This window comes from Camelus dromedarius, chromosome 19, assembly GCF_036321535.1.
Source record: "Camelus dromedarius isolate mCamDro1 chromosome 19, mCamDro1.pat, whole genome shotgun sequence".
Taxonomy (NCBI): domain Eukaryota; kingdom Metazoa; phylum Chordata; class Mammalia; order Artiodactyla; family Camelidae; genus Camelus; species Camelus dromedarius.
The window spans coordinates 26,513,671-26,537,587 of NC_087454.1; the positions used below are offsets into that span (position 1 = coordinate 26,513,671).

At 52.1% G+C, this 23,917-nt stretch overlaps 1 protein-coding gene across 2 annotated transcripts in view; it reads right to left on the minus strand.

Annotated features, from left to right (window-relative positions):
• Positions 1 to 2,044: 2,044 nt before the first annotated feature.
• LRFN2 (leucine rich repeat and fibronectin type III domain containing 2) overlaps positions 2,045 to 23,917 on the minus strand; it is a 169,083-nt gene continuing 147,210 nt past the window's right edge. Inside the window, exons 3-4 of one of the 2 annotated variants that reach the window (XR_010376900.1) lie at positions 2,432 to 6,355; positions 2,045 to 2,224 (exon numbers count right to left, since the gene is read on the minus strand). Coding sequence is in view for 1 of the 2 variants with exons in the window: in XM_031434756.2 (XP_031290616.1) it covers positions 5,380 to 6,355 (976 nt within the window). In the remaining variant the exon portion in view is untranslated. Of the gene's footprint in view, positions 2,225 to 2,391; positions 6,356 to 23,917 lie in introns of those variants that run through there. The other variant, XM_031434756.2, reaches the window with a different exon arrangement.

Sequence of the window (23,917 nt, forward strand, 5' to 3'; positions counted from 1 at the left end):
AACACGTGTTCCAGAGGAGGTAGCAGAGAGAGAGGTGGCGTGCTCAGCATCCCTGAGCCAGATGAGCAGTCTGGGCAGAGGGGCCCAGGGCTGTGGGGGGCTGGTCAGTAGGCTGACTGGCTGTGGACCAGATGAGTTTAGGGATCCCCTAGAGATGGATGGAATTCCAGATTCACCCCCTCATCAGTAAGGAACAAAGTGGGTAGCTGCAGGATGCACTGACATCTCAGGAAGGGAGTAGACCATGAGAGCTTTTTGCCTCGGCCCTGGAGAGACTCCAGCACATGGTGGAGAGAAAGCTGCCTCCGATTCACTAGGAGTACATTCGACTGTTGGCTACAGGGACCAGAAGATCAGTTATCCTAACAAGAACAGGAAAATAACCAGGCAAGAGCCTGCAGTCTGTGCCCATTTCCCCAGGGTCAGGAAGCAGAAGAAAGATGCCAAACGTGTCCCAGATGAGGACATGGGGCAAGATTGTTGCACCTGTCAGAAGAGGCCAAATAGCTGCGATGGGGATCACAGGATAGGTGGAGAGGTGTCAGCTCCCCTCTTTGGTCTGTTGGGAAGCACATCAATTTCCCTCTGTTAGAGACTGCAAGGAAGGGAAACCTATGAGCCTTGTAAACATTCACTGGCTGTGAGTTGGGGAACCTGAAATGAGATTACGGAAGGGGAGGAACTAAGATCTTTGGTTTAAAGGCTGAAAGCACAAATAGATATTTTTAAACTGAGAATGGGGCAGTGTTCCTTTGAGATGTTTGGAGAGCAGCGTGGATGGGTCTGATGCTATTACGCAAAGGTAGAACCCTCAGGTGTTTACCTGTGAGACGCCTTCTTGTCACAACTTACCTTTCCTGCTGTCAACTGCATTGCATGGAACGTTGCTGGGTTTGGAAATGTAGGTGTGATATTGAAAACTGTGTGTTCAGGTTTTGACGGCTGCCTGCCAACAGTCTTTTCCTCTAAGTAAGTGTCTATTTTACCAGCAGCAGTTTGCAGAAACCCCCACATTTCTAAGAACAGAGGAAGCCCCACCCAGTTTGCTGAAACCCTGAGACCTTTACCGAAGACACACTGAGAACAGAAAACAGAAGACACAGAAGTACTCAGACGGTACTTAGGAAAAAATCGATATCCACAGACTCTGGGAGCAAAGCTACTACCCATTTGGGAAGGGGGACGTTTGAGACAGTGACCTTTCTCTTACCTGATTAGAAATGATAGCCCTTTAAAAAAAAAAGTGACTCTAAGTTCTCTTGGGATTTCAACACTGTAATCATGGCAAAATGAAAAATCTCTTTTGAGGGGACTCTGAGGGACATGTCATTATCAAGAATTTGGGGAGAGGGGGTTGAACTCTTGCCAGAAAGCTTAATAATTCAGCCAGGCTCAGAGTGTATCAGCCACCTCTCTTCTGTAAGAGTCAGAGAGCTAAAGGCTTCTGTCAGGAAAGAGCATCCAAATGGGCAAGAACCTATCCTGGTAGGAGAAGGTGGGAAGATGGGTTTGGTCACTGGAGTGAGCTGCTGTGAGGTTTTCTGTCTTAAGGGGACAAAGTTACAGACTTTCAGGGCAGAGGGGACCAAATCAGGCTGGAGGTAGAAAGCAATTAAACAAGAGACCCCCTAGAGGCCACCAAGCCAGGAGAAGGGACGATCACAGGGGTAGTCTGGGCAGGACCCTCTGAAGCTTGCGGGAATTTTCCTGGCCAGGGTGGGGGAAGCCAAGAAGGGCCAGAAAGGCTAATGTGAGGTCAGGAGAAACCACTTAACTAAGTGCCTGGAATCAACACTCTGAAAATTTTAGCAGGCCTTGAGGCCAAACCAAGGTCTTCCAGATCAAGCTATGAATTTGAGTACTTTCGTCAGTATAAAATATAATCTGTAACGAATGAGTTGAAGGGAGGAAGAAAGGATAGGGGAGGCAGTGTGACGTCACGGGAAGAGCTAAAGCTTTGCAGCCAGGCTTACTGTGTGACCTTGAACAGATTCTTAACCCCTCTGAGCCTCAGCCCCTTCATTTGTAAAATGAATAATAATATTTACCTCGAGAGGCTGCAGTGAGGATTCAGTGAGAAATGCATGGACCGGAACGGTAGGTGCTCAGTAACTGTTAGCTTCCTTCCCCTTCCAAAAGCTGTGCTTGCAAGTCTGTGGTTGTGCGTGTGGAGCCACACTGATACCAGGTGGTTCCCAAGCATTTTAAAGGCGGCTCATCTGAACTGAGATTGACAGAACATCAGATTTCCAAACTTTGTACCAAAAAAAGGTACAATGTCTTACTAGTATTTCATAGTGACTATACATTGAAATGAAAATATTTTTGATTTGTTGGGTTAAATAAAATATACTATTGAATTAATTTCATCTGTTTCTTTATACTTGCTTTAATAGGCTACTAGAAAATTTAAAATTACAGTGTGACTCACACTTTATTCCTCTTGGACAGTTCTGATCGAGACATTAGAGGAAGATAGGGTTGAGAAGCTGTGTTCCAGAAGCTCATTTGTTTCTCTACCATGGGTTTGTGCTTCGGTTTGTGGTCCAGGTTCCCTAGTAAAAGACCCTTTTGAAAAAAATGCCATCTTGAGCGCAACCAAAATGGGTGGAAGGTGCTTGGATGCCCCTAGTGGCTAAGTGTGGTGGTGACCATTGTCCAGGAAAAAGGAAGCAGGGCTGGAAGGAGAGAGGATGGAGTATCAGATGGCAGCTGGGGACGGACTATCCCTTCTTAGCCTGGAGCTTCATTCCAGACCCTCTACTGACCTTTTCTCCGAGGGTGGCCCCACTCCCTCTTGTCTCAGAAGGCTCCCATCTTGCACATGAACTTGGCAGGAAGCAGGTTTTCACCAGGCTGTACCAAACCAAACACAGGTGTACAGGAAAAGGCTACCTCAAAGCCACCTTCAGAAAACCACAGTGTTTCCAGAGAAATAAACAGCAGACATTCACAGACACAGGAATGTTCTTTTTTTTTCTCTCCCCCAAGAAGTGTGGTTGGTTGCTGTTTTTAAAATTGTACATTTTACTGTACATTTTCTTTTAAGCAAAGGAGAAGATTGGCATTTGTACTCTGCCCACAGGGATGTCGCTTTCCCAAATTCCAAGTCAGAAACCTGACAAACACAAGCGCAAGTACATATCATGTCACGACAGAGCTGGGAGCCACTGACGAGGACAGTTGGTTCCTCCCCTTCCGGCGTCCACCTCATTCCCTTTGAGTGTCTGAACCCAAAGGCAAAAAGTGAGGTGGTATTTGGGGTCACTTCCTCAATGGCTACATTTAGAAAGGTTGAGTGAGAAAGATGCAGCAGGAAAAAGGAGCAGGGAAAGGGGGAGGAGTAGAGATTTCCCTTCAAGTCACCTAAGGCTGAGGGCACCACCAGGACTGCGGATGGCTTGTGCTCCGGTCCTGGGGCTGGCCTGGAAAGTCAGCCTGTGGTCTCAGGAAGAGACTGGCGCGGAATGTTAATGGCCTGGTCAGGACCAGAAAAGGACTGGGGAAGACAGGGAGGCACTGGAAGAAGAAGAATGAAGACAGGAGAGGAGGGAAGGTGAGGAGAGAGAGGAGGATGGGAGGAAGGACGAAGTGATGGGATTTGGAGGCTCCTGGGCTGGAGCCAGAAGGCAATCCTGCATAGACAGCTCCCTGCCTCTCCTTGTGTGTGCTAGGTGGGGTGGGGGGGCCACCAGCTCAGCTCCAGGCCTGAGCCCATCAGAATGTTTCAGCCTGAAATGGACTCACCTGTGCACTTTGTAGGCTGTGTGGTTGGCAAGTGGAAGGAGGGAGAAGAACCAGAGAGAGAGGCTAGGGATCTATAGGGGAGACTCAGGAGAGGAAAGAATGAGGTGGGGAGACCGAGGGAGAGGTAGTGCGTTGGCAGTGAGGAGAGACCTGGAACAGACGGAGACCAGGAGAGACAGAGCTGCAGGGGGAAGTCCTTCTCCCCAGGCACATCTCCTCTGCCCCCTCTCCACTGTCTGGGACGTGAGTGTTAATCCCCAGATAGAAAGGAGCCCGTGTCCCCCTCCCCCATCACCATCCTGTCATTTCCATGACGCATCCTCCTCATAAATGGCATCCATGGAAGGCATCCTCCATGTCTCCGTGTCCCACACCTTCTTCAGGAACAAACAAGGGACAGACTCTGGGCACAGAAACACCCTAGCCACGGTGAAGACAGGGTAATGGATTTCACACACCACCACCAGGAGGTAAGCGGCCTTGGTCCCTGCCCTCACATGGTTGCTAACTCACTGTGTGACTTTGGGCAAGTCCCTTAGACTCTGTGGGGAAGGAGAGAGAGGGTTAAGGATGAGATGATCGCAAACACCTCTTCAGGTTTCAAAACCCTACAGTTCATTTAGTCACAAAGAGTTACTTAGTCCTTTGAGCGGGGAGGGAGTTGGATACCTGGTACGATCTCAGTATTTTATGAATTAGGGTCTTGCCCACTGTCTTCAGTTATTCGGTGGTGGCTCTGGAACCCAAACTCAGAGCTTTGGACTCTGTGACTGGGGATCCTTTCTGCCCCACCTCCCCCCAATCCAACTTTCCTTAAGAGAAACCCACTTGGTCCCCTACACATTCATGGGGACTTCCTGACTCAGCTTCCCCCAAAAGAGACAAAAATTCCAAAGCAATTCCAAAAGTTAATATCCCTTATGCCCCTATGTCTCATAAAGCTCTTCTCCCTCTCCCACACATAGGAGTCCTGGAAGTTCCCCTTCTGGTTTGAGCTGATGTGAGGTGTGGGGCATCATGTTTGAGAAGCAAAGGAAGCTGGGTCAGGTATGGGGGAGGTCACTCACCCCTCCCAAGTGTGGAGAATATTGGGAATAATGAGGGGTCTGCATGGGGGACTCCAGTCTTCCCCTAAACAAATGTGGAACCCAAATCATTCCCTACTCTTCTCAATTGGCAATGATCGCCCACTACCAGGGCTGCTGGGAGCCTACTTTCTTGTGTAAACTCTCCATTATCTATGTGACAGAAGAGGAGTCTGGGAAGTAGAAGAAATAAACTAAGAAATAAAAACAACACTGGACCCATCAGCAATCCAAAGCCACTTGCTTATAGGCTACATTTGTGATTAGAAAGGCAGGAGTTCCGCCTTTCCAAACACTCAGGGCTCAGTCCGACATTTGAGCGATGGAGTCCGCTTTCCCTGAGCACACCCCGATGGGTGGTGGGGGACGGGCCTAGGAAGGTGGTGTGGGTGGTGTGGTGGGGGAGGGGGAGGCCGTTGACAGGGAGACAGAACTGTCCCTGGATGTAAACATCACCATGGAGACTTCACAAAGACTTGCCAGTGAAGATGCTTTCCCCTTCTTCCACCCTGGCAGGGTGGGAGGCAGGATGCCCACTGCCCTGGGCCTACACCGTGCTCTCCATCACCCACTCGGAGCTGCCAAAAGTTCCCCGGGCTCCCACCAGGTCGCTCTCCTCAAAGGGCAAGAGCATTCCGTTGACAGAGAGGCTGCGCTTTGTCCAGATGTTTGAGACCCTCCGAGGAGGGCTGTAGCCTCCTGGGGCAACCCCTCCAGCTGCTGCAGCTGCAGCCGCAAAGTCCCCCATGTCGAAGGAGTGGCTGCGTTTGGCCTTACCCTCCAGGGGCAAGGGAAGGAGGCTTTTGGCCCGGGCTGCGGGTGGCCCCAGCAGTGGCTCTCGGTCCGAGGGGTGGCCCCTAGCTGATGTCCCAGACCCTCTCCCGCCTGGAGTCCTGGAGTCAAGCAGCTCCTCCTTTCTCTGACTTTTGAGGTCCAAAGAGGCAAAGGCCCCCATCAGGCGATCAAGGTTGGGTTTGGGGCGGGGGGCAGGGGGTGGGAGCCTCCAGGGGCCCCGTCCCAGCCCCATGGCCTCCCCGATGCCCAGGGAGCTGGAGGAAGAGGAGTCGCTGCCTCGGGCCAGGCTGGCACTGAACTCCATGAGCTCATTGCGCACCACCACCTTGGGGGGCCCCGGCATGGGGGCCCCGCTATGTGCACTGCCCAGAGCAGGCGGCTGAGCCCCATTGGTCTGTGAGTGCATATTGCTGACGGCAGCAGCCGTCTTCCCGGGGACCTCCTGGTTGCAGACCTTGTAGCGCACCATGAGGATGACGATGAAGACCAGCAGCGTGGCCACAATGATGCCACCGATGACCAGGATCATGGTGCCGCCCAGGATCTGGCTGTGCATCGACTGGCACTGTGGGTAGTCAGCCTTGGTGAAGAACTGGGCGCAGCCCACGATGTTGGTGGCTGTGAGCGTCGTGGCCGTGTCGTCCCACATGGCCAGCACGCACAGGTCGTAGCCAGTCCCTGACACCAGGTTGTTGACCACGAAGGCCTTGTTGGAGGCTGGGATCATCCTGGGGGGTAGGCGCAGAGGGAGAGGGAGTAGGGTTGGGGTGGGGGGACAGAGGCAGAAGTAGAAAAAAGAGAGAGGGTGACAGAGACAGGAGAGGTAGAGGGGGAGAGAGAGACATGCAGGGACACAGAGAGTGAGGCAGAGCAGGAAAGAGTGACAGAAAGACAGGAAAAGGAAGAGATGAGGAGACAGGGAGGAGGGGGCGGAAGGCGGCAGAAGGACAGGCAGGTGATAGGAATAGGGAGCCGGAAATAGGAAGGAATCAGAGAGAGATGTGAGGAGGGGGCCCAGGTAAGAGAACAGGGAGACAGGATGGGGTAGAAAAGGAAATGAGAAAGAAAGATTCAGGGGCAGGGGATATAAGTGTCAGAGAATGGTGCACAGAGAAGAGACATCGGCGATCAGGTGTGGGAACAACCCAGAAGATGTGGGAAAAATAGATGAGTATGACAGAAGAAGGGAGTGAGAAAGGGGAGGGTTGAGGGTGGAGACAGCGGAGGTTAAGAGAAGGAAGGGGAGAGACTCAGCAAAGAGAAAGGAAACCCATGGGAGGGGCAGAGGGAGGGACACGGGGAGGCAGAGAGATTAAAGGTGTGAAGAAGCAGACATTAAACAAAAGGGAACCCCCACCCCTCCCTTCTGCTGCAAATAATCTCTGGGCAGCGGTGGGTGAGAGTCAGGCCAGCCCTGGCCCCTGGCAGCTGCCAGTGGAGGCTGGTTCCACCCCTTCTCTGTCCTGGGAGATTCCTCCGCTTTGACTGAGCCCCACTCCGAGCCTGGTGCTATACCGAGTCACACACAAGGTCCTGTCCTCAGGAGCCAACCCCACCCTCATCTCCAAAGGCTTTCTCGTGCCTCGGCAGGGAGAATGGGTGTCTAGCAGAAGAAAACTGGAGGCAGTAAGGGGGTGTTGCTTGGAGGTGGAGAGGATGGCGCAATGGTGAAGACTGGAGCGCAACGCTGCTTCCCAGAGGGAGGGGCCAGGTCCTCTGTCACTGCCATAGTAGGCCAGGCCCATCCAAAGACACTTGGCAAAGGGTTATCTCTGGTCGGGGAGGCCTTGACTGGTCCCTCCACCTTAAGGGAGAGTCTGATAGACTGGGGCCCGTCCACCGTAGCCTGGGCCTCTCCTGCCTGGACCTTCAGGAAGCCTGGATGCAGGTGTCATGTGAACCCTGATCTCTATGGCCTGTGCTCAGGTATCATGCCTTCTGGTGAGTGTTTCTGGAGACAGTGCCTGCTCACCCACAAACACTCCTGCAGAAACTCTCACCTCGGCCTGAAGGTGCCACATCTCTCTGCAGCCTTTCCCATCGCCCCCCTACCCAACCCCGCTCCCAGAGAGCCCTCCATTCTCCTGGGCCCTACTACTCCAGGGTGCTATCCGTGCCCGTCAACCCCTCACACCCAGAGCCAGGCAGCTTAATTGAGATCTCAAATATGAAATTCTGGAGCCTGAAAACTTCCACCTGGGAACTGTGCACGGAGGCTGGGACTGACAGGCAGGTATTGACATCCCGTCAGTGGGCAGCCGTGGAGGCTGCTGCCTCCCTGCCACTCTCGGCCTGCGTGGCTGCTAGGAAAGCCACAAGGAGGAAATAGAGACCTCTTACCTTGTCCCCATCCCTGGCCTATAGCTACAGTGCATGGGACAGAAGAGGCAGAAAGAGGAGGTGGAGGCCTGGATCCAGCAAGGGCCCTGAGGCTAGCCCCTTAGGTCTATCTGCCTCACCCGAGCATCATGGCAATCCTGTGCCCTTGTGTCACAGAGGAGGAATGGCCAAGCTCAGAGAGGCTAAGTGATTTGCCTGAGGTCACACAGCTGGGACTGCGAGGATGGGGCAGTTGGGACTTCAACACTAGCTGCTAGATCCACAGTCTGGGCTTATACTTCTCCACAAACATGGATGTTTTTCCTTATCTCAGTGAAAACCCTGCCGGGCTCATGGCAAGCCAGCCACCCCCTTCCCTGGAGCAACACTCAGAGCCCACCGAGGCTCCTGCTCCTCCACCAGAAGGACCTCTGTTCTGCTGGGGCAGCTGCCGGGCAGAGCCCAGTGCTACACAGGCTCATTTCCTTCCCCCTTGGGGCTAGTGATATGAGTTGGAAGGGCAGGAGAACAGTGACAATAGTAGCGCAAACACTTCATGGTAACTGCGTGCCAGGCTCTGTTTTAAGTGCCCTGTGTCTATCAACTCACTTAGCCCTACAGCAACTCTGAAGCAGCCACTCTGGTGATCCTCACTCTGCAGATGGGAAGCAGAGAGGCAGAGGTGGTAAGCAAACACAGCATGGCAGAGCCCGCCCTGTCCACTGTGACTCGCCGCGCTCCACCAGCTCCGCTTGGTGAGCAGTGGAAAAGGGTATCTGTTGGAGGAGGGGCTGGGTCGCTGGTTTATCGAGCACCTGATATGTGACAAGGGTTTCCACTTTCAATATTGATTTAAACTTCACCACAATCCCAGGACACAGGAGATGGACTGCGAGCCCAGAAGTCACCTCAATGTCTAGCCATCATATCCTGGGAGGGAGGCAGACCCTGCTGCTTCTGCTGCTACTACTATTGATAATAATAATAGCAATAATAAAGAAGAGTAGCCGGCGGTGAGGACTCGCTCTGTGCCAGGATCTTCAAGAGGATTAACCTCATTTAATCCAACAGTTGTTGGGAGGTCATTACTATCATTGTCCTCTCCATTTGCACATAAGAACCAGAGCTACAGAAAGGTGTAGCTGCCTGCCCGAGAGTGCCGGGCTAGTAAGCGGTAGAGCTGGGGTCTGAAGCAGGCAGTCTGGCCCCAGAGCCTCTGCTCCTGAGCACTGTGTCCTGCTGCCCCTCAGCCACTGCCCTGTTTGTCTGTCCTCCTCCAGCAGCTGCGTGTGGACCCTGCCTGGTCTCTCCCCAGCCCCCTTGCTTCCCGAGTCTGGGAAAATCGGGTGCGATGAAGCAGCAACAGGGTTGCTGCTAAAGGAGGAGTTACAGGGTGAGGCTGAGCCTTGGGAAGAGGCTGGCACCAGGAATGAAGGGTCAGGCTTGGAACAGTCTCCTACCGTAAATGGCCCTTCGGAAAGAGGGCCGGAGGAAAGGGCCTGCTTCCCAGGATTTAGAGCAGGAAAGCAGCTCCAGCTCCTGGTTCTTCTGCCTTGAGTGAGTGAGTGAGTGAGTGAGTGAGTGAGTGAGTGAGTGAGTGAGTGTGTGTGTGTGTGTGTGTGTGTGTGTGTGTTTGAGCCACCTGGCTTAAACAGCCTTGGTGGTCAAGTTTTCCTTTGCCAATAACAATAATAACCAGTGTTCATTGAGCGCTAATCTCGAGCCAGGAAGTTTACATGCTTTTATCTCTTTTAGCCTCCTGACAACCTCCAGAGTAAGCTGCTGTTATCATCCCCACTTAGAGAAGGAGGAAGCTAAGCAGTTTTCACTTTCCCTGAGGAGTGGAGCTGAGACCAGACCTGGATCCACTGGGAGTCAGAGCCCACACTCTTAGTCATAAGTAAGACTGTTCCCAGCCCCAAGCAGCTGAAAGGATGGGCTGCATGAGAAAGTCATGTGAAATTGGCACTATTCAGACTCTAGTGACAGAACCAAACTCATCTCCTGCTCATGTGGTCCTGTCCACCCCCTCATGCTCCTGACAATACGAACCATGGATCCCCTTGGATCTGGGGAGCCTGGACACCCCCTTCATTCATGCCCACATCCCACTGGTACTCTGGCTGGTAGGTTCCACCTTCTGAATGTCTCCCTCCTTCCATCTCCACACATGCTTTTGCTTGGGCCTTGCCATCTCTGGTTTGGATGGATGCAGCGGCCTCCAAAGCGGCCTCCCTGCCTCCGGATGTGCTCCCTTAAAGTCTGTGCTCAGCACCATTGCCTCCAGAGTGCTGCAGTAAAGCACAACTCTGGCCGTGTCCCTCAGCCACTGAAACACTCTTCAAGGGCTAGCCATGACCCACAAGGAACATCCAGGTGCCTGAGCTGGGCTCCCAAACCAGGCTTCCCATCATGTTCTTGTCCTTCCACCCACACACCCTCAACCTTGCCCACATTCTTAAAACATCTTGGAATCAGTCGGGCCCTTCAGAGGCAGAAAGCATACTCACAGAGGGATAGCAGAAGACTTTGCCTTCAAAGGGTTTCATTAAAAAGAGGTGGACGGGGATGGGGAACCACAAGAGAACATGAACTAACCCAGGGCTAGCAGTGACCCAGCTGTTTCCAGACTCAGGAAGGAGAGAGAATCATGCAGGTCAGCACTACTGAGTGTGGCCCACAGGTGGATGCTTGTCCATGAGCTCTTTGTTCCTGGTCCATGATCAGACAACACAGAAACTGAGAGTAAGCTTTAAGAAAATTTTGTGGCTATTTGGCCCTGATTGTGACATCTAAGTGCATGATCATCTTTTCTGCTTTATTCTTACAAAAGCATTGGTCTGCAACGGAGTGGGGAAAAACCAAAGCTTGTCCTCCACCATAAATAGCTTGAGAAGCACTGATGTAGAGCAGGGGTCCTCAGCCTCAGCACTACTAACACTTAGGCTGGATAAGTCTTGGTTGTGGGGCTGTCCTGTGTGCTGTAGGATGTTTAACAGCATCCCTGGCCTCTACCCTCTGGGTACCAGTGGCATCACCATTTGCCACAACTAAAAATGTCTCCAAACATTGCCAAATGTCCTCTGGGGGATAAATCTCCCCCGTTTGAGACATACTGGTCTAGAAAATTTAGGGACAGAGGCAGCCAGGGGCAACCACACAGGCTGAGAGGACCAGATAAACAGTACCCTGGCCTCACTCTCTTCCCTCCTCCCGGTCTTCTGCTACTGTCCCCTATGGCTGAACCTAACCAAAAGCCAGCGTTTATGGGTGCACACTGGTCAGCCTTTCAGGTCACACAGCAGCGGGGAGGAGGGCAGAGTGGATCTGGAGAGGCAAAACATGGTATCTGGCACAACCACCAGGTCACAACCCTCTTTGTGAAAGACTCATCCTGAAATCCTGATAGATTTCTTTCCATCACATGAGTGACATCTCTTTTAGCAGGAAACATGCATTGCTATTTTAAGTTGCTCCAAAGTGTTAACTTTAATTAAGCTCATATGCTCTCAAGTACAATTTAAAACTATAACCCCAAGCACTTACCCAGGAAAAAATAAAACAGGCGGTAAATGGCTGCTTCTGAGATGTTTTTCTTTCTTTCTTTCTGTTCTTCATATTAATATTCTTTTGGCATTTGTTCATTCAATTTAACACTAGCAAACAAATCTACAGCTGATTTCTACAGCTGATAGCAGCCTCCCTTGTCTTTTCCCAGGCTCCTATGCTTTCTTGCTTCCAGGTAGAGTTGGCCAGTGGAGGCTCTGGAAGAAGACTGACGGGTGGGAGGAGGCAGAGAGAAGCCTGGTGTTTCTTCCCTTTTTTTTCTGCTTCAACTAGTGTCCCCCTGTCAGCTACCAGCTCAGTGGGGGTGGCGGGGTCTAGCTCCTGCCAGACCTTAGGATCTTAGGCTCTGATCATACCGTCTCCTCCGTGTACCTCCATCCTTGGGCGGGGGTGGGCGGTGGCACCTGCTGTAGCTAATCTCTGTGATGCCTAGCTGTTCCCTGGTTGACCCCTCAGCAATTCCATCACCTGTAACCTAACCCCTGTACTGAATTCCCTCTTAGGTCTAGAGTGCTCTTTTTGTTCCTTGCCTGAATCCTGGATGAGACAAGGAGATAAACTTCACCCGACAGGAAGGGAAAACTTAACTTTCTCCTTGCACTTTGGGAGAAAACTATGATTACTTTATGTCAGCAGCCGCACCTCTGGGCCTAGTAGAGCTCCAGTTGTAGGAAGCACTCTGCCACCTCCTCCGAACCACTCGTCACTCCCCAAATCCACCACCTGACCCCTTCGCATAGAGCAGCCCCTCTTCCTAGAAAGAGGGGCTGTCCTTCTCCACCCGGTGACCTCGACTTTCAAGGCCTGACTCCACGTCACCTCTGACCCGACCCAGAACCCTCCTGCCCTCTGCTCCCACAGCAGCCCCCGCATCCCTCTGCTAGAGCCCTTCTCTGTGGAGAAGCATGTCTTCCTGGAGGACACGGGCTGGGCTGTTTCTTCATCTTTGCGGCTCCCCTGCCAATCATGATATCTGGCCTCCAGTCACTGCTGAGTAAATATTTACCCTATGGTTGAGCAGTGAATGAACGAGCACTTTGCTAAACGTTAAGGCCTATACAAATGTGAGGGAGTCTTAGTTAAATATGATGGCTGGCTAACGGCGCTCTCAGACACTGGCTGGTCCTGAGGAGAACTTTCGGGAGAGGCGTTTTTCTGCATCCTTGAAGAGCACCCTGTGGACTCCTGATAACCTTTATGGACCCGCATGTAGATATGTGTTGGGGTGTGCGAGTTCAGGAGTATAGGTGGATGTGTATGCATGTGTGTGAAAAATGTGTCGGGGCATGTCTGCTTGTCTATCGTTTGAGAACCGGGTGTGGGGCTATTTGTGAGCCTGTGTGTGTATGTGTGCATATGTGTGTATAGGTGTTCACATATACATGGTACACAAAGGTTCTGGTTCCAGACAATGCTAATCACTGACCTGGCCCTCTCCCACCCCACCCCCCAGCCCCGAGAGGCTCCTACAGATCCCCTAACACTTCTGATGGGACTCCCGGTGTGACTTCTCCCAGAGACACTTGCAGACCAAGCCTGCCCTTTCCTAACTGCTACCGTTAAAGCTACCATGTGGGGCGTCTGGGGATGGGAATTGGGGAGGTCCTCATAGTCCCCCCCTGGGCCTCGGGGCAAAGCCTGTGAGCTGACCGCCAAGGTCCACTGACCCCTTCTCGTGGGCTCACTCCAGACTGCATTCCCCAGCTGCCCGCGCAGTTATCGGTGTCCAGGTGGGAGGTTCTGGCAAATGGAATGCGGTGGCAGCAGTACGTGTGACCGCTGGGCCAAGCCTTAAAAGGTGGGGGTGGGCGGGTACCTGCCCCATTCTCCTCTCCTTTTGCTGGCTGGACCCTGGGTGTGGTGGCCAGGTTTGGCCATGTAGATGACAATGAGGCCTACCCGAGGGGTGGTGGAAACCAGGTGCCCTTCCATGGGAGGAGGGCTTCCTGGCCAATGCGGTAAACCGCCCAGGACTCTTGGGAGAATGAGTTTGAGACCTTTTGTATTTGCATCATTTGCTGCAGTAGTTAGCCTCTCCTGACTAATACAGCCCCCCGGCAGATAAGATGAGGTGAACCCGAGGAGTGGGTTACGTGTAGTGTGTGACAGAGAAAAAGAGAGGGGGTGAGTGCGTGGGGTTGGGTGTGTGTTTGCGTAAGAGGAAGAAGTCGGTGCTGGCATCTACACAAGAAAGGCAAGTCCTGCCTTCCTGGGGTTGTCAGCCAAGCCACCTCTCTTACTTCCAGCCTCCATCCCCCTCAGCTCCCAGCACCACCAAGTCTAGGTGCTCTACCTTCCCTCTCCCCTCCCCCATCCATGATGCACCCAGCTGCCTGTGAGCCCCAGCACTAACTTGGAGAAGCCACGTCAAGCTGCCCTCACTCTACTTCCTCCACTTCCCTGGTTCTGCACCCTCATTACTGGCTCTTCACAGAATCACCAGCCTGCCAACGTCTCTGACCAGCCATGAGATCTCAGGGCACATGAAAGGCCAGCTCCCAGGCCTCCCCCTCTCCCTGCCAGCCACAAAGGGGTTTGTTTGCTTCCCTGTCCAAGTGCAAGGTTGCTGAGGACACGTGGCTGGTTCTGTCTGGCCTACGACCTATTGAGTACATGTGCCATGTATGGGGGACTTGACGGGCAGGGTCTCAGATTTTGCGCACCGACTCTGTGCAGCAGGAGTAATTATCCCCATACCACAGATGAAGAAACTGAGACTCGGGCAGATCGGTTACCTGCTCAGGTTCACACAGCTGGAAAGCGGCTGAGACAACAGTGTAAGCCAGGTCTGCCAGGCCACTGAAAGTGATCTCTCCTATACTGTATTACCTTGAACTGAATTGAGCAGAATCAGACTGTAGCAGGAAGCAAGTATTAGAGTCAGGCTAACAGTTTGATAGCAATTAAAAAACAAAACCAAAAACACAAACATACATTATTACACTGGCAGCTAACATTTATTGAACACTTGCTATATGTCAAGCACTGTTCTGAGCACTCTACCTGTATGAACGTATTTCACCCTCATAGCAACTCTGTGAGAGAGGGACTATTATTATCCCCATGTTACAGAAGAAGAAATCAAGGCTCAGAGAAGTTAAATGATTTACCCAAGATCACACAGAGAGAATGTTTGTGCCTAGTCAAGATTTGAACCCCGCACTCTCACATTACCTCAATCAGTGCTCTTGATGACCCTGGGAAGTACCTTGCATAATTAAGCTCCCCATCCTAGAGACAGTGGTTAGCTGAATGGCCCTGAGGCCACATGGCTAACCAGGTTAGAGATGGAATTCCCATGAGTGATGAGGGTTGTTGTGCTACTTCTGAATAATCTTGGGAGGTCTGAAGGAAGTGAGCTACGTGGATATCTCTTGGCAGTTTCTCCCCACCCACACACACAGAGGGCACTGCCAGTGCAAAGGCCCTGAGGCAGGGACAGTGAGGAGGCTGGTATGGCCAAACAGAGTGATGGAAAGGGAGAGTGGTAGGAAATGAAGTCACCAAAGAAGTGCTCTGACTCTGAGGATGTGCTGGGTGCCAGTGCTGAGAAGGATTCTGAGGCTGTGTTCAAACTCAGTGGGACAGAGTGCTGTGGGTCTGGAAGAACCAGTGTTTTATATTTGCTGTTTCTGGTCTGGGGATGAGAGAGAAGTTAGAGAGAACTACTGCAATTATCAGTACAAGTTGCAGAATCCCTTTTCTGGTTTTGGTGCCAGATGCTGGCCTTTCTTGAATGCACGGCCCTCAGGGACAACAGGGGAAGGTGCGGGGCTGCTCTTTAGAATGGGATTATCATGGATCTGGCATGACTCAGTCAGGGCTCAAAGGATCAGGAGCCTCTTTTCAACTTCTGAGAAGGGCGAGGGGCCAGGCGCCAGGCTCTGCCGCTGCCCTATGCCTTTGCCCCTCCTGAGGATGGGGGCTCCCCATGTGCCCCGGGACATTTGGTCTTACTGGCAATCACTTTACTCTGTCAGCACATAAAGGAGCCACATTCAACATGACTGGGATTCTGAGGCAAAGAACTCCAAAGTCCATTCCCACAGCCCTCAGGACAGCAGGCAGGGTAAGGGATCAAAACTCCCTGTAGAATTGGCTTCTAGATAAACCATTTTTCTCTCCTCCCCCAGCCTCTCTTCTACAAGCAGCCAGAGGGATCCTGTTAACACCCAGGTCAGATCAAGTCCTTCCTCTGCTCAAGGACCCCAGTGAGGCTTGTCTCATGTAGTCAAAGTCTTCACATGGCTCACAGGCCCCTTGTGATCTACCTCTCACCTCTCTGATTTCCTCTTCTCTTACTCACCCTGCTCACTCTGCACCAGTTTCCTGGCCTCCCTGCTACTCCTCAGACTTGCCTGGGGTACTCCTGCCTCGGGGCCTTTGCACTGCCTGTTGCCCTTACATGGATGCTCTTTCTCCAGGTGTCCACATGCTCATTGCCTCACCTCCTCCTGCCTCAGTGTTATCTCCTCTGACCGACCCATCTAACATTGCCCCCCACCACCAAGCCCCTTACTCTGCTCTATTTTTTTTCTCATTGCATTTTTATTGCCTGAGAAACACTATCATTTGCTTATTTACTAGGCTTACTGTTAATTCTCTCTTTCTGTCCTTCCGCTAGAATCTCAGCTCCCTAAGATCAGGGTTTTTGGTCTGTTTTGTTCCCTCATATTTCCCCAGCCTCTAGAACAACACTTGGCACACAGTAGACCCTCAAAAACCTTTGTAGGGCAGGTGAACGAAATGAATATTCTGTATTGGCACTGCTCAATATAGTAGCTACACATGGTCTTTTAAATTTAACTTCAAATTAATTAAGTTTAATTTAAATAAAAAATTCAGTTCCTCAGTCATAGTAGGCACACGTGTGGCCTGTGGCTGCCACACTGGACAGCACAGCTGTGGGGTGGCCGGCCATCGCAGTCCTACCAGCCGCCGGCGCTCTGAGAGAGCGGGCTGAACAGCCTTGTTACGCCCTCCAGCAGGTGGGAGGAATACCATCACTTCCTGCATGAGCCCCAGACAGATGGGCCAGGCCAGGGAGTGTTGTCGGGCTCAGGGACAGCTCCTGTGCTGGGACGGTTGGTCTTGAGGGCTTCGATCCGGGCCTCTAGCTCTGTCTCCCCAGCCATTCTCTCTGTGACCCTGGAGAGCTGCATCACTTGTTTTTGTTTCTTCCAGCTCCCCTCGGCTCCTGGGACCTCCAGGTTCAAAGGGGTCCCTCTTCGGTTCCTCCAGGCCTGACTCAAGCTCGTCTGCCCTGGGAGTGCTCTGTCTCTCCTCTGCCTCCCCCTCAGCCTGTGGTCCAGCCCTCTCCCAAGACTCCCTCCCCTTGGCAGGGCAGCCCCCTTTATGCACAGTCCTCAGGCGGGGGCTTTGGGTCCCTCTGGTCCTCTGTTGCTATACCCTTGTTCCTGCTTTTCTACTTCCCATCCACTAGTTACCCTTATACTTTTGTTGCCTAAGTCTCTATAAAGAAAAATCCCTGATAAATCCAGTCACCGCGATCAATATCACCCCTCTGAGCAATACTGACCATTGGAAAGAGAGGCGGCAGGGGGCAGTGGTGATGAGCAGAGACTCCAGAGCTGGGCTGCTGGGTTCAGATGCTGATTTTGCCTCTTCCTATCTGTGATAACCTAACCCATCAAGGGCCACTCCTTAGCCTGTCTGTGCCGTAGTTCCCTAGAAATATCCTAGTTCTGTAAAATGGGGCATTTATAATGTCTGCCTTGTAGGGTTGTTATGAGGTTTGAATGAGTCATGATTCACGAGGATCCTAGGTCAGTGTCTGGCCCACAGTGAGAACCACTGGCGGGCTGGTTATATAAAGGACTGGATGGTGCTGAACTAAAAGAAACGTGTCTCTGATAGTGGAAATCCAGGCCTCGAGAGTTTGTGGCTGGCAAATCTGTCAGCTAGAAACCGGGAGACGCGGGCAGTGCCTGGATCCTGGCTCGGCCAATGGGAGATGTCGCAGCTGCAACAGTCACAGCAGCAGGGTGTGGTTCCCTTTGTACATGACTCCAAAAGGCCCTTTCGGAAGACACGTGGTGACAGTGTTAGTTCAGCCCCGGCTGAGTGATTGCAGAGATTACTGGAAACTAAGCCAAAGTGAGCCGAGCCCCAGCAGGCTGCCTCTTTGTCCATCCCCTGGAGGGAGGGCTTACCTGGTGACAGGTGAGGACCTGACCTGGGGAGGCCCTGTCTTTGCTCCCTGACTCAGGAAGCATGGCAGATCCAGCAGCCTGGCAAGAGTTTAGGAAATCACTGCCCTGTGTTTGGCTGAAACAAATGTCAGGCAGGGAGTTTTCCCTGCTCCGTGGTGCTCCTCCACGAAGAGGGTGAAGCCAGGAGGTCAGAGTGTGGGCACTGGGACTGGACCACCGGTGTTTAAAGCCGGCTTACTGACTCTGTGACCTTGGGCAAGCCACTTAACCTCTCTGTAAAGGCGGACAGATGATAGGGCCTGCCTCACAGGGTTGCTATGAGGACTAAATGAGTCAGTGGCTGGAATTGAAGTTGTGTTTGGTCCAACACAACCTTAGTGTGTGCTACTGATTATGACTGAGGGAGTCATCTGGTCCCAACAAGGGCAGAGAGATGAATCCAGCAGGCAGGAGGGTAGATTAGATATGGACTAGTGAGGCAGATGCACAGGCGCACAGCCTTGCTCAGGCCCAGCCATCTGAGACCTGGCAGTCGTCCCTGTGCGGGCCGCTGGCCCCAGCCCGCCCTCCAGCCCGCACTTCTCTGGCCAACCCCCCAACATGTGGCCGGCCCTTTCCAGTTCTCCCTCTGCCATCTCTACCCACAGACCACAGGAAGGGCAGGCTGAGGGGGGCCCACGACCCCCTTTTAGCAGGCTCCTCTGGCTGTAAGCCCTCCACTCACACACTTCCAGGGCCATGCCAGGCCACCCACCCCTGTTCCACGCCACTCTGAGTGGGTCAGAATCTCTGCTCACACTGGGCTGTGGTCTGGCAGCTGCTACTTTCTCCCATTGGACCCAACTTAACCCCATGGGGCACCTGGAACAAGGTGTTTCTTTCTCCAACACATACATGTCTGTGCTTCCCAAATGCTGCAGCAGCTCTCCCACCCCACCTGGAGTTTCCACTTTCCCAGAATTAACATTTCCATCTCTTCTGACCATTTCTTTGGGGCAAGGTTTCCAGCTTGCATCCCAGCTGCTCCCCTCTGATCACACGCCAATTTGTCTTCAGCCCTCCTGTGTGTGTGTGTGTGTGTGTGTGTGCAAACGCGCATGTGTGTTGCGGGGGGGGGGGTTGGTTCCTGAACCAGAGAACAGAGTCATATTCCCCCAGCCAGACATCCTACTTCTCCTGAGGCCTCCCCACCCAAGACAATGTTGGACTTTCTGGAAGTTGTACCGCACCAGAGGCTCACATTGAGCAGGTGGCTAATGGAAACACCCTGTGATTTTTCCAGGGCTGCTATTCAGCCATTGTTCCCATTCTGTTCCCCTAAAGCAGCATTCTGACCACTGTAGGCTGAGCCAACCCAGGCTAGGTCCCCAGCCCACATCAGGCCTCTCTCCATCTCCCTGTAAGTCTGGATCTCTCTGTCCCTCCTCATCCAAGTTTCTGTAGACATGGAACTTTCCTCTCCATGTAACTGTCCTTAGCTCCCAGCCCCCAAGGACTGGGTCAGCATACCTCAGGGAAAAAAATGTAAGCATTGAGATTTGGCAGAAATCTCTCCTCCAAGACTGGTTCTGCTCCCAGCCAACTGTGTGACTCAGGTTCATTTTTTTCCTCTCTCTGAGCCTCAATTTGCTCACGTGTGAAACGAGGATAGCAGTCCCAACCTGCAGTAAGTGTGAGAAATAAAGTGTAATGGGGATAAACACAACTGCCCCCTCCACTCGCCTCCCAGGGCCACTTGGTACTCAAACGATGATGAGGGTGGCGATGATAGTTGCCATTTATCTCCTCAAGGAGCTGAGAAAAGTCGTTCAATAACAGTTCATCACTTACAAAAAAACAAACAAACAAAAAAAACGTACAAGGTGTCAGACCAATTACAACTCGTTGTAAACACAGGAGTGAGGAAAACGAAGGTTCCCCACCAGCCACATCCAAACACTCTAGCACAACCAGCAGACTCCAAGCCAATGCCACCCAATGATGTATTTGATAGACAACTGCCCATAATTTCCTGGGGACACCACGCAGGGGCAAAGTCACCTGTGGCACCAACCTCCTTAATGGTGCTATCGCTTCAGCCGCACATGCGCTAACATTGGACTACCGAGAAAAGATTTGTACGGCTTTTGCACAAGAATGCCATGCAAGTTCATGAAGCGTTCCACATTTTAGTGAAATTTTGACACATGTTTACAACCTGGATGAATCTTGATGTTATGCTAAGTGAAATAAGCCAGATGCAAAAGGGCAAATACTGTGTGTTTCCTCTTAGGTGAGCTATCTAGAGTGGTCAAATTTATAAACAGAAGGGAGGAGAGTGTTTGCCAGGGCTGGGGGGAGGTGGGAACGGGGAGTTAGCATTTGATGGGTACAGAGTTGCAGTTGGCGGTGATGAAAAAGTGGTGAAGATGGATGTCGGCAATGGCTGCACAACAACATGAATGCACTTCAGGCCCCTGCCCTGTACACTTAAAAATGGTTAAAACAGTAAATTTTATGTTGTGTATATTTTAGCACAATAAAAAAAAATAGTGGCCAAAAAGATGCTCTCACAAAGCAAATTCTGCCAGGTGGGCAGGAAGAGGAGAAGGTGTTGGAAACATTTGTCACTTCAGTGTGGCTGATGCACACTCGGGTGGCAGTCACCACCGGCAGGGGCGGGGACTTGGTTGGCCCAGTCAGGTCTCGGGCTGTAGGCAGAATCTGGGGAGGGGGTAGGGTGGGGTAGGGTGGAGTAGAACAGGCCCCCTGGCCATCTGCTTGCTCTCTTTTACACCTGTCCTGTCTGTTGAAGAGCAGGCAGCTCCAGAGCAGAGCTTGGCACACAACAAATACATACAAAGAGGCTGCAGAAGACAGAGCGTGGTGGCTCCCAGCATCCGCTGTGTTGTCCGCTGGGTCTGGGCTCAAATCCCACTCTGCTGCTGACTGGCTGTGTGAAACAAGGCGGATTATCTAAGCCTCTCTGTCTTAGTTATGTAGGATGCTACTACCTACTTTGTAGTCCTAGTGTCAAGATTAAATGAGATAAAGTGTGTCAAACATTTGGCATGACACCTGGCAATAAATCAGTGAACAGCAAACACTTGGTTTTGTTTGAATGACAATGGTAATGTCAGTGATGACCCCTGATAGAAAACATCAAGATGACAGGAAGTCTTCAGTCATTTCATGGATGGGTTTCGGGGCCCTCTCTGACTTTTCCCCCTAATTTTAATCCCCTCCCTCTGTCAGACCAGAAAAGCTCCTTGAAGAAGGGACCTGTGTCACCCCTCATCCCAGGTACATCTGTGCTGTGGTGGAAAAGCCTATTGACTGTGCAGTGTAGGTAAGTCACTTCTGAGCCTCACTCAATTTTCTTGCCTGCAAAGTGGTTTAATAGTATTGATCCTATGGTATCTTTGTGAAAATTAAATACAATGATATTTGTTCAGTACTGAGTTCAGTGTTCAGGGTATGTCTGTGCAATAAAATGCAGCCATGATTATGCTTGGATTTGGTGTCTGAAGATCAATTCAAATCCTGGCCCTGCCAGCTGCTGGCTGATTGATCTTGAACCAGCACACTGCACCCCTCTGAATCTCAGTTTCCTCATCTGTCAAATGGGAATGACAGTGCTGCTCCCCCACACCCATAGGACTACTGGGAAAACCTACCAAGCTCCTGCGACGCAGTATATAAATGGTCACATGCTCACAAAAGTGAGGTGTCATTTTTTTATAATGGGGACTCTCGTCACCCCTGCATGAATCAGTGGCCAAGAAACTGGCTGGCACCTCCCTAAGGGCCGCTCCAAGCTGTGTGCCTGGAGGCTGGACCCCACGACTGAGGCGCCGGCTCCATGTCCTGCTTGCTAAGCTGCAGTGCCATCGTGCCTGCTGCCTCACCCCACAGAGAGATGCCCTTTCCAGCTGCGGTCGGGAGGAGCCTGCTCAGCACTTCTCCGGCCTGCGTTTCTGCTGATCCTACCCCGGACACCTCTGCCTCTAACAAGCAGGCTGGCCGGGAAGGGATTAATCACGGAGGGGAGATCAACCAGTGAAGCGAGAACTCAGTGGGCAGTGGGGAGGCCGCTCTGTCCAGTCAAGTGGATAGGGGAGCAGGGCTTTCCCACCCACCAAATGTTCTCCAGTCTAGCGGATGGACAAGTCTCTAACTCTGCCTCTGTCATAGATTTGCTTTGTGACTGTGGGCAAGTCACTTTCCTTCTCTGTGCTTCAATGTCTAATTCTGACATTCTAGAATTCCACAAGCATATCACCAGGAGAGGGGTGACAGGAGCAAGGAAGAGAGAGGAAGAGGGAAGTCGAGGTCCAGCCACCAAAGGGCTGTGGGATTTCGGGCACCAGGCCTCCAATTCTGAGAGTACATGGGATTTGGCACCAGAGTGACCTGGGCTCTGGGCTCAAGTCCTGGCTCACAATTTACTGGCTGAATAATCTTTACCCCAGTATTTAACTTCCCAGAGCTTCAGTCTTCTTTTTTGTAAAAGCAGTCTGCAAACCTAATTTGCAGAGTCACATGAGGATTGAAATAAAGTATGGAAAGCACTGGCATACAATTTATACTCAATAGACCATGAATGTATCAAGTGAATGCTTACCTACTTTATCATCTGTCAACTATCTGTGTGTCTATCTGTCTACCTACCTACCTACGTATCAATCCTCTATCATCATAGTTTTCATAGAGAACACTCACACCATCCAACCCACCCAGCAGGCCCTCCTGCAGTGTGGAGGTGAACTGTCTGGGGGCACTGGTCGGTTGTCTGGGGCCTCTGTGCTGACAGGGAAGATAAACTTCACTATGGGATTTCTTTAGTGGTCTGGCCTAGAGGTGCATCAATCTGGTTTTAACTGGGAGCAACTAAAAGCAGTATTATTATCCTCCCCACCAACCCGCTCTCCCCAAGCCTGGGGGCAGCAGCTCCTGTGGGGACAAGGAGCCTTTACTTCAGTGCCCCTGGAGGACAGCCCTGAGGGTCTGCGATCTTAGTGTGGAAGTAGTCCTGTGAGTAAATCACAGACTTACAACTGTAATTTTCCAGGAGTCTCTCTAGCACAGTTATTGGGGTGCAGGGGTCTGAGGCCCGGGAAAGTGGCTTGCCTTTCTCCCTCTTCTGCCCTGTCTGGGAGAGGTGATGCCAGGCCACAGCGGGAGCGAGGCTGGTGCTGGGCCTGCCCTGCTTCCACACACGAGGGCGGGATGGAGGGTGCAGCCTCGCGGGGTAGCTGTGTGAGTGTGTGCCTATTGGTTGGCGCACATGAGAGTCCACTGACTGGTGTGTATGTGTGTAGGTGTGTTGTGTGTGTGTGTGTGTGTGTGTGTACTGACCAGTGGAGAAGCATCCTTGGTGTGTGAAGAGATGAGAGGAGGGTGTTGGTCTGAGGCTGTGAGCTGAGCATCTGTGAGTATTTAAATGAGGTAAGCATTTGAATGAGTCACAGCCTGGAGAAGATGTCCTCCAGGGCCCGCCAGGCTCTGTGTTGTCTGGCCCAGGACCCCCGCTCTCTCCCTCTGCTGCAGCCCCCTCCCTGCCCAGGGCCCCCGTTGCTCCTCAGACATGAGGCCTTGCCCTGGCTGTTCCCTCGCCCTGGCTGTTCCCTCTGCCTCCCCACCGACCTCTGCTTGACCCGCCTCCTTCAAGTCTGCCAAGCCTCACCTTCTAAGCGAGGCCCCCCGGCCACCCTATTTAAGATTACGATTCACCCACCACCCCGAGCCCCTTTCCCTGCTCTGCTGATTCCTTTCTGCAGAGCACTGATTGCCTCCCCACACCTTTATAATTTGCTAATTAATCCTCCTTGTTGCCTGTTTCCCCCACAAGGACGAGGATCTCCAGGTGCTTTGCTCACAGGCCCACCCAGAGCACCCAGAACAGTCGCATTTATTTTACAGCATATTTGCCTCTAGTTTCCCACGTGTGACATGGGGACGATAAGAGATGCTACCCACTTCTTAGACTTGCTGGGCAGATTCAGTGAATAAACACCCAAAAGCACTGAGAACAGCACTTGGTGCACAGTGCAACACGTTAGCTATTACTGTTACGCTCCATCAGGGCTTGGGAGACGGAGTTAAGTGAGCGACCTGGTGAGGGATGGAGCACGCCAGCAGCAACCCGGGGTGAAGGTGCTTATTAACGCTTGCCACCTCACTCCCACCCCACCCCCTACAAATTCCCAAGAAAGAAAAGTCCCTGAACTCTTCCTGGCACCCATAGTTTTG